Here is a 12,491-nt window from a genome sequence, read left to right as displayed (position 1 = left end):
TGTGTACTGTCCATGCTGGATCTTCAGCATGAAGTGGCTGAATGGGATTTCTGCAGCCACCTAGGGTGGGAGAAGACCAGGATCTCAGGGTTTGCTAGAATGTGAAAGGGGAACTGGGACAGGAGAGGCCCCATGGCAGCACATGTGCAGGATCTGTCCCTTGCTGTTTGCCCTGCTCTGCATTGCCCACAGTGTGAGGGGTGGGGGTGTGTGAGGCTGTGAAAACAGGGATTTCCAAGGGGGGCCTCTTGGCAGCAGAGGAGCAGGCAGGCTCTGAACCCCCAGCATGCCTGCTCCAGGTGCACACGCAAAGGGGAATTCCTGTGCAGTCACAGGAATGAGGGAGGCAATCAGAAAACAGTCCAGGAGAGGCAGCAAGATAAGACCCGGCGGATGTTTACAGAGCATGTGGCATGTTTGTGTTAAGGATAAAGGAAAGTGTAGCCATGGAAAGCTCTTTACAGAATCCATGGTGTGAGAGAATCTGGAGGAGGGGACAGCTCTGCTCCTGGCCAGACTCGTGAAGGTAACTGAGAACTCCATTGGCTCCCTCTTGTATTTGGTGCTCACAGCACAGGCCCCTTCCTTGGGCCTTGGAAAACTGCTAAAGAGGATGATGGACTTGGAAAGGACACGGACTGAAGGCAACAGTCTGGGCTGGGTAGGAGCTGGCATGTGGCCAGTGCCCTCTCCAGCAGACACGTCACTCCACTCATCCTGCTGGCTATGGAGAGCAGGACCCAGCTATGACCCCCCAGCCCTCTGCAGTGTGGAGCCATGGAGGGCAGTGTGGGGACTGGAACAGGGACTCACCCTCAGTGTGTCAGTCAGACAGAGCCCAGATGTGCCCGACAGCTGAACAAAGGCCCCCTGTGCTGGCCCCAACAGCCACTCTGCGGCCAGGGGATGAGCACCCAGCTGATGCAACCCCAGCGCTTTGGCAAGAGTTTCCACACCCAGGGTGTCGAAGCTTCTGTTAGATCGTTTTACCAGGGTGGGAGGCCTGCAGGGGCAGGACTGCTGTGCTGTGCTCCAGCTTTGGGGATTCTCTGCCTCTGTTCTTGGCACATTCCTCCGGCAGGGTGACAGCTGTGCTCCTGTGCCTGGTGCATGCCATGAGGTGGGAATGGGTGGCTCCAGTCACAGGCTGCGTGGGACAGACCATTCACATGAATTGTGGTTCCCAAAGTAAACCCTTAGCCCCTTCCAGGTGAGGCACCTTAAGGACCTCGGCCAGAAGCTGTGCAGGAGCAGCCCGGGCCGTTCCCCTTTTCCAGCGCTGCAGCAGCTCCCTCTGACCCCACAGCTCTGAGTGACCAGCTGCGTCACAGCAGCAGAGCTACCGCGGGGCAAGGCGGGCCCTTGAGCAGAGGCATCGCTGCCGGGCCCTCGGGCAGAGCGAGAGGCCGGGGCTCTCCGGGCAGTGGCTTCCAGCCCTGGAACCCGACAGGCCCCGAGGTGGCCCGGACTAATGCAGCGCTGATCCCCTCCCTGCCAGCCCAGCGTGCCTGCCCGGCCCTGGGTGGCCGCCGTGCCCTCACCGTGTGCTCAGCTTTGCCTTCCCAAACCTCGCTGGACTCTCCCCGGGCCTGACAAGAGCGTGTGGTTCAGCACCGGCCGCAGCAATGAACGGGCCGCAGCTGCTGGCAGCACTCGGGTTCCGAACGGGAGCTGGCGAGCTCCGGGCGCGGCCCTTGCCCGGAGCACAGAGCAGCCGCGGCTTTGAGCAGCCCCGGGCTGGCGATCCCCGGGGCCCGCATCCCCCGCTCCGGCCCCTCCGTGCGCGGGAGCGGCGGCGCCGGGAGCCCGGCACGGGCAGCGCGCGGGGCCCTTCCCCGCCCGGCGCGCACCAGCAGCAGCCGGGACCCTCGGCAGTGCCGGGGCCGCGCAGGCAGGCCCGAGCGGCGGGGTTTGCCCTGCCACGGTCCCCGGGCTCCTCCGTGCCCGGCACGTCTCCGTGACCGGCGAGCTTGCAGCAAAGCGAACGGGGCCCTGCCAAGCCGGTGCCCGGCCCGGTGGGAGCCCAGCACCGGGGACAGACAGACAGGGTCGGGGCGGGCAGCGCTGCTGCCGTGACCCCGAGGGGAAGGCCGTGTCTAGGGGAAGCACGAGCGGAGCGGGAGCGGACAGAACGGAACGGACCGACTGGACCGAACCGGGGCGGGCCGGGCCTCGCGCGCCGGGCTGGTCACGTGGGGCGCGCGGCCCAGTCAGGATCCACCACGCGCCCGTGGCCGCGCGCACGCGCAGTACCGCCCGGCGGCGCTTCCCGAGTGCCACGTTCGAGGGCAGGGGCCACGCGAGACGGTGGCGCCGACCAATGGCGAGCGGCATCGCGGGGAAAGGAACCAATGGAGGCCTGCGGGCGGGGAGTGCGGCCGACGGCCAACCCGAGGCGGCGCTCGAGGGGCGTGTCCGGAGCGCCAGCCAATGGGCGGCGCGCAGTGGCCGGGACAGCGGCGCCGGCCAATGGCAGGCGGGCGACGCAGCCAATAGCGCGCGGCGGCGGCCGAGGGGCGGGTTTATAAGGAGGAGGCGGCGCCGCGGCGGCACCAGCCCGACCCTGAGGCCGCCATCAGCCATGGTGGCGGTGCGCGCTCTGCTCCCGCTGCTCTGCACGGCCCTGCTGCTGCCGCTGCCCCACTGCGCCGCCGCCCAGGAGGAGGAGGATGGCGTCCTGGTGCTGCGCGCCAACTCCTTCGAGCAGGCGCTGGCCGAGCACCGATACCTGCTCGTCGAGTTCTGTGAGCGCGGCGGGGCCGGGCCGGGCCGGGCCGGGGGAACGGGCGGGCGGGGACTGCGGGCGCGGCCGGGGACGGGAGGGTCGGGCCGGGGAGAGGCGCTGCGGGACGGGCTCCCCCGGGCGGGTGTGGGGCCGGGCTGGGGCGGGGGTCTGCGCGGCCCCTGGCCCGCCCCTCCCCGGGGCTCCGTGAGTCCCGGCGGGCCTCGGTCCGCCCGGGAGTGGCGGCGGGGAGGCCCGCCCGCCGCTGACGCCCCGTCCCGCAGACGCGCCGTGGTGCGGGCACTGCAAAGCGCTGGCGCCCGAGTACGCGAAGGCGGCGGCGAAGCTGAAGGCGGAGGGCTCGGAAATCCGGCTGGCCAAGGTGGACGCCACGGAGGAGTCGGAGCTGGCGCAGCAGTTCGGCGTGCGCGGCTATCCCACCATCAAGTTCTTCAAGAACGGCGACAAGGCTGCGCCCAAGGAGTACACGGGTGAGGAGGGGCGGGACGCAGGTGAAGCGGGCCTGGATGTGCCGCCAGGGTGCAGAGGGCAGCAACGTGGCGCCGGGTCCCAGCACATGGCCCCGTGCTGGAGCTGTGCTGCTGTGCCCGGACAAGGTCCACTGTGACAACGACCTGGGGATGGTGCTGGGCCCATGGGGAGCGGGCCAGCCTTCAATGGCCTCCCTCTGGAGAGATCCCTGAGGTCAGCCAGAGTGGAGGAAGCTGCTTTTAGCAAAGTGACTTGAGCTTGGTTTTTTGTGTGGCTTAACTTGACTCAAGCCTTTCCAGAACTGGAAACATACCTGGGCCATTGGGTGAGGAGGCAAACACTGGGTGTGAGAGGGCTGCAAGGAAGGCCAAGAGAGAATACAGCTAAGCCAGGCCCCAGAGTGCTGGTAACAGAGGGTGACATCCAGAATAGAGATCCTGGAAGGAAAAGGTGCTGTGATAGCATAAGTAATACTGAGGTCATGGAGAAGTGTTGCATTGCTGGTCAAAGTTTAAGGATGGGGGCAGGAGGTGAGAGAGGAATGGATTCCTGGGAGTCCCTTGTACCTTGACTTATCAATTAGGGATAAGCTTAATTACACTGTGAGTGAAAGGGAAAGAGTTGCGCAAATGAGATCTTGATTCTTGCTGATCTCTTGACCAGCTGCTGAAAATCTTCTCTCTCAAAGCTTGAGGGTTTTGTGCTCTTGGCCTTGGCTGGGGGGAAGGTGACTCCTTGTTCTCTGCTGTAGCTGGCAGGGAGGCAGACGACATCGTCAGCTGGCTGAGGAAGCGCACGGGCCCGGCTGCTGCCAGCCTGGCTGATGTGGCTGCTGCTGAGGCTCTGGTGGACTCCAGTGAAGTGGTGGTGATTGGTTTCTTCAAGGTACAGTTTGTGTTTCCCCTGGAGACGCTCTTTTGTGTGTCCAGGGCCTTCCCTGCTACCTCCTGGCTGGGGAACATTCTGTGCCTTATGCAATACTTGCTGTCTTGCCTTCCTTGATCTTCCAGTTCTTCGGGCTGGGCCCTGGGATGTGAATGCTTCAGGTGATGTGGCTCCTCTGAGACACCTTTCTTTGCTCCCCAGGATTCGGCATCAGAGGCAGCAAAGGAGTTCCTGCAGGCAGCAGAAGCTGTGGATGATATTCCTTTTGGGATTTCCTCCAGTGCTGATGTGTTCACCAAGTACCAGATTAGTAAGGACAGTGTCATCCTCTTCAAGAAGGTACTGGCTGGTGCCAAGCCTGAGCACCACACTGGGCTCTGCTGTCTCTTTCCTTTAATTAGTCAGACTCCCACAAGCTCAGTCCTGGATGAAACAATGGCCCCATGCTGCTGCTGTAGCTGTTCTTGGGCCTCAGAGCCCCTTTGTGGGGTGGGGGAGCTTCAGGGGCCCACCGTGTGCAGCTGTGTCAGTCTCCCAGCCCTGTGCTGTTCTCCCAGAGCTGCTGGGCTTTGGGTGCGGGTTGTTCCTTCACTCCCTTCCCTTTTGCTTAGCTCTGCAGTGCAGCAGTGGTCACACAGTCCTGGACAGGCCCAAGGGAACAGTAGAGGAGTTCTCTGGCTGCCATGGTGCTGTTTGGTTGTGTCTTAGCAGAGTTGCTTTTCACTGCCCACTGCTGACCTCTGCTGTGTCCAGGAGCTGCTCTGTGTCACTGCTGTGGGTTCTGCAGTGCAGGGATTCCAGAGAAGCTCCTAAGAGGATTTGCAGTTCCAGCTGACTGGGCTGGGGCAGTGGATTATGTGCAGTGGGTGCTGACTACCTACAGAATCACAATGCTGTAATGGAGGCATGACAGTCCCTGTCACTGGGATGGATTTCCAAGTTTGAGCAGACAGGAAGGGGTTCTTCAGGCTTGGTGGCTCCTCACCCAGAGGTGCTGTGAGGCAGGACTGAATGCTTTGGGTTCAGATTTACTACACCTGTAATGTCATCAATTGTGACTTTGCCCAGCCTGACCTAACACAAGACTTTCTTTTTGTTCACCTGAAACAATTGTTTTATTATACTATACCTCTGACACTGTAGGTTTTTTATGGTGATAGAAGCTCGCAGACTTAAATTCTGAATCAGAGTCCCTCAGGTCAATATGCCTGAGGAAGTATCTGGCTAATGAGCTCAAAATGCATTAGCAAAATGGGGGGAGAAGGGAGGGAGGAGTGTTTTGTTCTTGTCTCGTTTGGTAGTTGTGTGCTATTGCATGAGTAGCTCTGTATGTCAGCTTTGTGTGCCCCGTTCTGGGCAGAGTTCTGGGCCTGGCAGCCTTTTGTGTGTGCTGGGAACAGGAGTGACCATGCTGTGCCAGGCTGGGGTGGGGCAGGAGTGCTCAGCTCCATGGGAGGAGCAGCCCAGATCTGCCCAGCCATTGGGGCTCCTCTCTGTTCCTGTGCAATGGCATGGCAGTGCCATGGCAGCTCCTGGATAGATCTGCTCTGAGCCAGGCAGAAAAGGAGCACCCACAGAAATCAAACGCCAGGGCAGGAGACCTTGGTGGCCGGTTTTGGGCTTTGGCTGCATACCATTAGTTGGGTCTGAACTGAGAGGGTTTGGCTCATTGTTCTTCTCTTACTCTGTGAGAGTTGTCTAGACTTGCAGGGACCCTCACACAGCTGTCCTGATGGTGCTGAGGCAATCTGCAGAATTCCTCAGAGTGTTTGCAGATTTATTTTCCGATGCTAAGTGTTTTCCTCAGCTTTTCCACTGAGGCTGGTGTGCCTCCCCTTAACAGAAGGTTATCTGAGTCCACACTCTTCCTTCTGTCAACAGCTTGAGTGTGGCCTTGCCAGGGCACTGCTGTGCCCTTCTGCACATCCTCCCTGCAGCCTGGATGGGCCCTCTGCAGCTGTTGCTGTTTCAGGCTGCCAGAGGGTTCTGGGAATCCTGCTCAGGGATGAGACGGGTGTAGAACAGGACCTGGCACCTCCAGTGTGGTGTGCAACATGTGCTGTTGTCCCTAACACAGACTGGAATGAGTTCCCAGAGCTGAGGAAGTCTCTGTTTGCTGTCAGACGTTCCCAGCACTGTGTGGCTGCAGTGGCTGCTCAGGATCCTTCCTGGTGACTTGCACCATTAGTGCTCTCACAGTGGTGCCGAGCAAGGCTGAGATCAAACCTGGCTGTTGCTGCTGCTTGCCTTCTGGTGGGGGGTGATTTAAAGCTTTGCTTGCAAGGAAGATGGGCACCTTGATGCAGATTTTATGTGGATTTTTGGTAACCTTGTTGAGATGGAAGTCTGCTCAGGAGTGCAGCTGAGATCCCTTGGGGCAGTGAGAGATTTTGTGTGGGATGCACAAGTGTTCTAATGAGAAATGTCTGTTCTTGCAGTTCGATGAAGGCCAGAACAACTTTGAAGGGGATCTCACAAAAGATAATCTGCTGAACTTCATCAAGTCTAATTCATTGCCTCTGGTCATAGAGTTCACTGAGCAGGTGGGTCTTTAGATGTCCAACAAGGCTCTTCCCATTGCTGCTGCAAGAATATAGCAAAGGTCCACTTGTAGATTGCATGGTCATGTTTTATTGTGGAGCTGACTCGGGGTGTGTGGAGGAGTGGGAAGGACACAGAATAAAGGAGATGGGAGCTTGCTGTGCAGAGCAGTCCTGCAGCATTGGGGGCTGCTCAGCATAGTGGAGTTAAACTGGTCTGGATACTGATTTGCCTCTGTTCCAAAAATAAAGTTTATTTTTTTACTCCTCAGACTGCTCCTAAAATATTTGGAGGAGAGATCAAGACTCATATTCTGCTTTTCCTACCAAAAAGTGTGTCTGACTATCAAGGGAAGTTGGACAACTTCAAGAGTGCAGCTGGGGACTTCAAAGGGAAGGTGAGCTGGATTTCTTGGATCATGAGCTAGGAGACCATCCACCTCTGCAGAGAAGTGTAGCACTGCCTTTATCCATGGAGCAACTGTGGAGGGGGACTTTAAGCCAGCTGTCTCCTCTGGGACAGGGCAGGAAAAGAGCCAGCTCAGCTACACTTGGAGTGAGCATGGGTGTGAAGTGTCAATAGCTACAAGGTACTCGTGTTCACCTCCTGCCTTTCCGTTTTTTCCTCCCAAGATCCTGTTCATCTTCATAGACAGTGACCACAGTGACAACCAGAGGATTTTGGAGTTCTTTGGCCTAAAGAAGGAAGAGTGCCCAGCTGTACGTCTGATCACCCTGGAGGAAGAAATGACCAAATACAAACCTGAATCTGATGAGCTCACAGCAGACAAGATCAAAGAGTTCTGTAATAAATTCCTGGCAGGCAAGATCAAGGTATGTGGATCAACAGCAGTGGTGCTGAATGAAGTAGCTGAGAGGGATCAGAAATGCTCCCTGTGAGGGGCTGCCCTCCATCTTCTGCATGGAACATCCCATGGGCTTTGTGCTTAGGAATTAAGGGCAAAGCTGCTGGGGCCTGGAGGCTGCAGGAGGGTGAGCCAGGAAGAGGGACTTGGGCACAGCCAAGCAGTTGTGCTCTTTCCGTGGGGACTGTACTGCTGATCCAGTTGCTCTTTGTGCCAGCAGTCTGTGGAAGGTGTGAATTCTGTGGCACAGGGAAAAGAGTTGTCAGCTCCCATCTGCTGAGGGGCTGTGTGTGCTCAGCCTGCAGTGAGGGTGCAGCAAAGCCCAGCCCTCTGGGAATGGGGCTGTCAGCAGGGCTGGGGGATTTCCTCCTGCAGAGCTCTGTTGTCCTTCTCTGCTCAACAGCACCTGCTCCTCCTGCTGGGTCAGGGTGGGAAGGAGACTCTCTGTGGGAGAAGAGGAAGCGACAGTTCATCTGGTTGCTTACAGCCTGTGACTGAGGCCCCAGTGGGGTGTTGAAACCTGGCTTTTCCAGGATGTGTGATTGCATGATCAGTCTGAGTAGCTATGTAGCAAACAGTTTGTCTGAATTTCACTTTTTTTTTCAGCCCCACCTAATGAGTCAGGATCTTCCTGAAGACTGGGACAAGCAGCCTGTCAAAGTTCTGGTTGGGAAGAACTTTGAAGAAGTTGCTTTTGATGAGAATAAGAATGTCTTTGTGGAGTTCTGTGAGTATCTTTCTACAGCTGATTCCAAGTAACTGGTGTGAAAGGATTGCCAAAGCCCTGTGTGACCAGGATTAGGGGAAAAAAGCCTTTTGCAGTCTGGGCCCCAAAAGCAGTGCCTTGGTTGCAGAGATGTGTGAGAACTGTCTGGCTGGGGAGGAGTGGTACCTCGTTAGATTGTTGGTGCAACTGTGTGTCTGTAATTAACAGATGCCCCGTGGTGTGGCCACTGCAAGCAGCTGGCCCCAATCTGGGACAAGCTGGGAGAAACCTACAGGGACCACGAGAACATTGTCATTGCCAAGATGGACTCGACGGCTAATGAAGTGGAGGCAGTGAAAATCCACAGCTTCCCCACGCTCAAGTTCTTCCCTGCAGGCTCTGGCAGAAATGTAAGCAGGCAGCTGGGCTAGCCAGGGAGCACAGAGCACTCGCTGCTCACTCTGCACAGGACTGGGGAGGGATCTGCATCCTGTGGGCATGGAACACAGCAGGTCTGCAGGACACCCAGCACCCTTTGAGGGGTCTGGGCTGTAGGGAAAGAGTCTGGGGGGCAGTGGGAAGTGGGAATGGGGAAAAGAGGGAGCATAGAGGACAGTGTGCTCATCTGCAGGCTATTCTTTCCTCGCAGTGATCTCTGAAGTCTAGTGGCTGAGCTGTTTTCCTTCGTCTCATATGGGTGAAGGTGAATTTTTAAATTCCCTTTTGCTTGGCATGTTCACTGTTGCTCAGAAAGAGAATTCTCCTCTCCAGGGGTGCGGGTCTGTAGTGCCCATAACCAGCATCCTTGTGTTTTCCTGTGTAGGTAATTGACTATAATGGGGAGAGGACACTAGAAGGCTTCAAAAAATTCCTGGAGAGCGGAGGTCAGGATGGGGCAGCAGCTGATGATGTGAGTAATGTGCATGGAATACTCTGGGCCTTTGGGAACAGGGAGCATGGTTCTGTGCCTGACTCCTCAGTCCTAAATAAGATCCTGTGTTGTTACATATCAGGAGAGCATATTGCTGGTGAGCAAAGTGCCCTCATCAGCGTGGTCTGTTTGGGTGGCTGTGGGCCTGCAGCGGGCTCCTCTCCTGGAGAGCACCCCGAGGGTGTCAGGTAGCACTGCTGGGGCACTCAGCACCTGGAACTGGGCTGTGTGATCAGTGCCACGTACCTGTGTGTCTGCTTGGAAGCTCTCACCTGCTTGGGGGGCTGGGGATTGAGGGTCTGTGGAGGCTACTACAGGTGTACAGGTGCCAGCTTCCAGGGCTTCCTAATCCTTAATGTCCTGAGTCTGAAGCTCTTGATAGAAGTCTCTGGATGTTTGTTAGCATGGCAGCAGAGAGCAGTGACCAGATGAGGGATGCTGCTCAGTGCTGGGTTCTGGGTCTGCCTCATGTGCCAGAAACCATGAGCTGTCTGTAACCTCCACAGGATCTGGAGGACCTGGAGATGGATGAAGAAACTGAACTTGAGGAAGGTGATGAGGATGAGCAGAAACTCCAAAAGGATGAATTGTAAAGAGAAGACTGATCTACATCACCCAAAAAATCAGACACTAAATTGGCTGCTGTGGTGCAGCCCAGTGAGTCAGAAACCCATTAAGATTTAAAGCAGAAGGTAAATGACTGGAAATCCAGGGATTGGCTTCTAAAGTAACACTTTACCCTCACTTGTCTGTACACTTACCTTTTCTTTCTTTTGGCTTTTGAAAAGGGAACTGTCACTAGGGAGCCAGCCCAGCCAGCTGGGCTCTTTTTTCTATTGTGATGTACTTTTTTGTACACAGCTTTTGTCTGGAGAACTCTGTTCTTCTGGGCAGCAGGAGGTTGTGAGGTGGTACCAGGAGTTCAGTAGCCTGACAATCTGGAGCCTTGCCACTAACATCTTCCAGACAGCTTTTTTTTTTTCTCTCTTTTTCTTTTAAAACTAAAGCCCCTAATTGATTTCTGCACCTGGCAGGGTCCTTAATGGTGTCAGCTGTTCTTCCCTGGAGCTGGCCTTCAGTACATGTGGGGGCAGAAGGCTGATGGCTTCCTGGGGAAAGGTGTATGTGAAGGTGCTTCTCTTCATGCTAGCCAGACGTTTCCTTTCCCTTCTCCTTTAAGACACTTGGAGATGACTATTCCAAGCTCCTGGAGGGGTGGAATACTGTGTGCACTGGCTATGGCAGGCTCTGAGGGTGGAGGTGGCTGCTGGCTCACCAGCTGTGTTGACATCCTTTTGATCAAAGACAAGAGTTGCAATCCCTTTCATGAATTATTTTGAGTGGGTTGACCCGGCAGGTGGGTGGTGGGGGAGGGCCTGATAAACAGATCAAACAGGACATTTGCAATTACTGGGGTTTGGGAATGTGGCTGAGGGAGTGCCTCACAGGCCTGAGCTGCATCAGGCTGGTTCTTAGCATTCTGCTACAATAACATTGGTACTGAATTTGATGGCCAAATAAAGTTGAGATTTTAATACTATTATGTCTCTTTGTCTTTATCAGAGTGTAGGATATTTGAACCTACCCTGGAAGGGGAGATCAGAGTTGTAGGATGATTCTCAAGGGACTCTGCCGCAATGGGGTGCGTGTCACGTTCTCCAAGTAATTAGTAAAGGAAAAGAACATTCCAGTGCCCGTGTCCTGTCCAGATTCCAGGGGCTGGTGCAGGTGTGAGCGGGCCGTGGCTTGGCTCTGAGAGTGTGCAGCCCCTGGGCCAGCTGGCTGGGCTGAGGGGACATTGCTGCTGGGCTCTGCTAGTCAGGCTCACATGACCCCCTGAGCCACGCTGCTATTTCCAAACCTGCTGCTTGCTGCTGAAGGTATTTTGGTTAGAAAATATGCCATAAATGTCACAGGGAGGGCATGGTGAGGCTAGAGGACAACTGGGGCCACCTCTGTGTCTCAGTGGGTGGGATGTGTGCTGGAGCAGTGGCACAGGGTGTTGCACAACACTTGTGTCTGTCTCCAGCTCCAGCCTTTGCTGGGCCCCAGCAGAGCCCTGTGTGTGTTCCCAGACTTTGGGTACAGCAGCACCAGGGCTGGGGCTGAGCAGGCCCCCACTCACCACGGGATCAGGAAGGGCTGTCCCTGACAGAGCAGCAGCCAGGTGTGTGTGAGACCTGTACCTGCAGTTACACGGAGGAGGACCTTTGGGGCTGCCTCCCTCCAGGGCTATGACTGAAGGTGGACAGTGGCCACTGCTGCACCCCACAAAGCCAGCAGTGCTGGGGGCCTGGGCTGGTTGGTGACAGCTGCTTTGTCTTTTGGAGTGGGGAGGAAGGGAATCTCACTAGTCAAGTTCCACTGAAAGATGCTGTCTAGAATTTGACTCCAATGGGTCTGTTTTGCACAGCCAATTGAACTGTGACCAAACCTGAGCTCTGCAGTGCTGTCCTCTTCCAGGGCAGAGACCCACTATGCCCGGCTTAGAGGAGGTGCCTCTCCTAGCCCAAGGCTCCCTGTGGCAGGGCAGGAGCTTAGTAGCCATCTGATGGACAGCCTAATTGCTGTTCCAAGAAAGCAGGCTGCAAGTGTTCCGTGCTGTGTTCAGGCTTATCCACAAGCGGATGCTTGGCCAAGGGATCGATGCATTTGCCAGCAGATAAACAAGTGCAGGAGTTCTGAGGTGTGTGCCTGACTGTGCTGCTGGGGTCAGGGTGAGGGTCTGCAGCAGGAGGGGCAGAGTGAAACCCCCGATTCCTAAAGCAGCACAGGGATTTTTTCTGACACACCCACCTGGACAATCCCCATCAGCATGACAAAGCACAAAATGCTTAAGTGTCTGATGTGCCCAAACTTGGGTGGGAGAAAACAGTGGTTGCTTAAACCCTGATGGACCTGAATGACTCCTCTGTGGCCGATGTTTTGTGTCACGACAGCATAGCTAGAGAGTATCAGAGGCAGGAGCTGTCTGGTGGTGGTGCTGTTCTTCTGCTGTTCCTCGAAGGCTGCTTGCAGTAGCCTGCCCTCAGCAGCAGCTGCTTCCCTGTCTCTAGGACAAGGAACACCAGGGACCAGCAGTGCAGGCTTCAAGTTCTGTGCCTGTCCTGGGATTGCCAGCAGCACCTCTGTCCTCGCAAGGGCACAGTGGCCATCAGACACTCAGGCTGTGATTCCTTACTGGGCTGTGTGCTGGCACAGTTGTGCTGGGTAGCACAGCTCCTCCTGCTCCTTTCAAGTTGTCCCCTGCAGCTACAGGAGGGTGACAGCTCTGGATGTGATTGTGCCCACAGCCCTGGCACACCCACACTGCGCTGGCCAGCTGGGACATGAGCAGCCTTTCCCCACA

At 56.4% G+C, this 12,491-nt stretch overlaps 1 protein-coding gene across 1 annotated transcript; it reads left to right on the top strand.

Annotated features, from left to right (window-relative positions):
* Positions 1–2,531: 2,531 nt before the first annotated feature.
* On the top strand, positions 2,532–10,682 carry P4HB (prolyl 4-hydroxylase subunit beta). The gene is made up of 11 exons (XM_030961862.1): positions 2,532–2,744; positions 3,007–3,213; positions 3,966–4,099; positions 4,301–4,438; positions 6,538–6,642; positions 6,912–7,037; positions 7,273–7,473; positions 8,112–8,232; positions 8,440–8,621; positions 9,035–9,121; positions 9,649–10,682. Exons 1-11 carry the CDS (start codon positions 2,582–2,584, stop codon positions 9,733–9,735), a joined length of 1,551 nt encoding a protein of 516 aa, XP_030817722.1. The 5' UTR covers positions 2,532–2,581; the 3' UTR covers positions 9,736–10,682.
* Positions 10,683–12,491: the final 1,809 nt, after the last annotated feature.

The sequence above is a fragment of the Camarhynchus parvulus genome, chromosome 18, assembly GCF_901933205.1.
Source record: "Camarhynchus parvulus chromosome 18, STF_HiC, whole genome shotgun sequence".
In the NCBI taxonomy this organism is placed as follows: domain Eukaryota; kingdom Metazoa; phylum Chordata; class Aves; order Passeriformes; family Thraupidae; genus Camarhynchus; species Camarhynchus parvulus.
The sequence above is the reverse complement of the archived record's forward strand: the minus strand, read 5'-3'. Positions and strand labels throughout refer to the sequence as shown.

What these genes read in the sequence shown, in the direction of transcription:
- P4HB (XM_030961862.1), top strand. Translation starts at nt 2,582, where the DNA reads ATGGTGGCGGTGCGCGCTCTGCTCCCGCTGCTCTGCACGGCCCTGCTG. An exon ending in CTGGGGACTTCAAAGGGAAG is followed by an intron (nt 7,038 to 7,272) that starts GTGAGCTGGATT and finishes TTTCCTCCCAAG; the next exon opens with ATCCTGTTCATCTTCATAGA. An exon ending in TCCTGGCAGGCAAGATCAAG is followed by an intron (nt 7,474 to 8,111) that starts GTATGTGGATCA and finishes TTTTTTTTTCAG; the next exon opens with CCCCACCTAATGAGTCAGGA.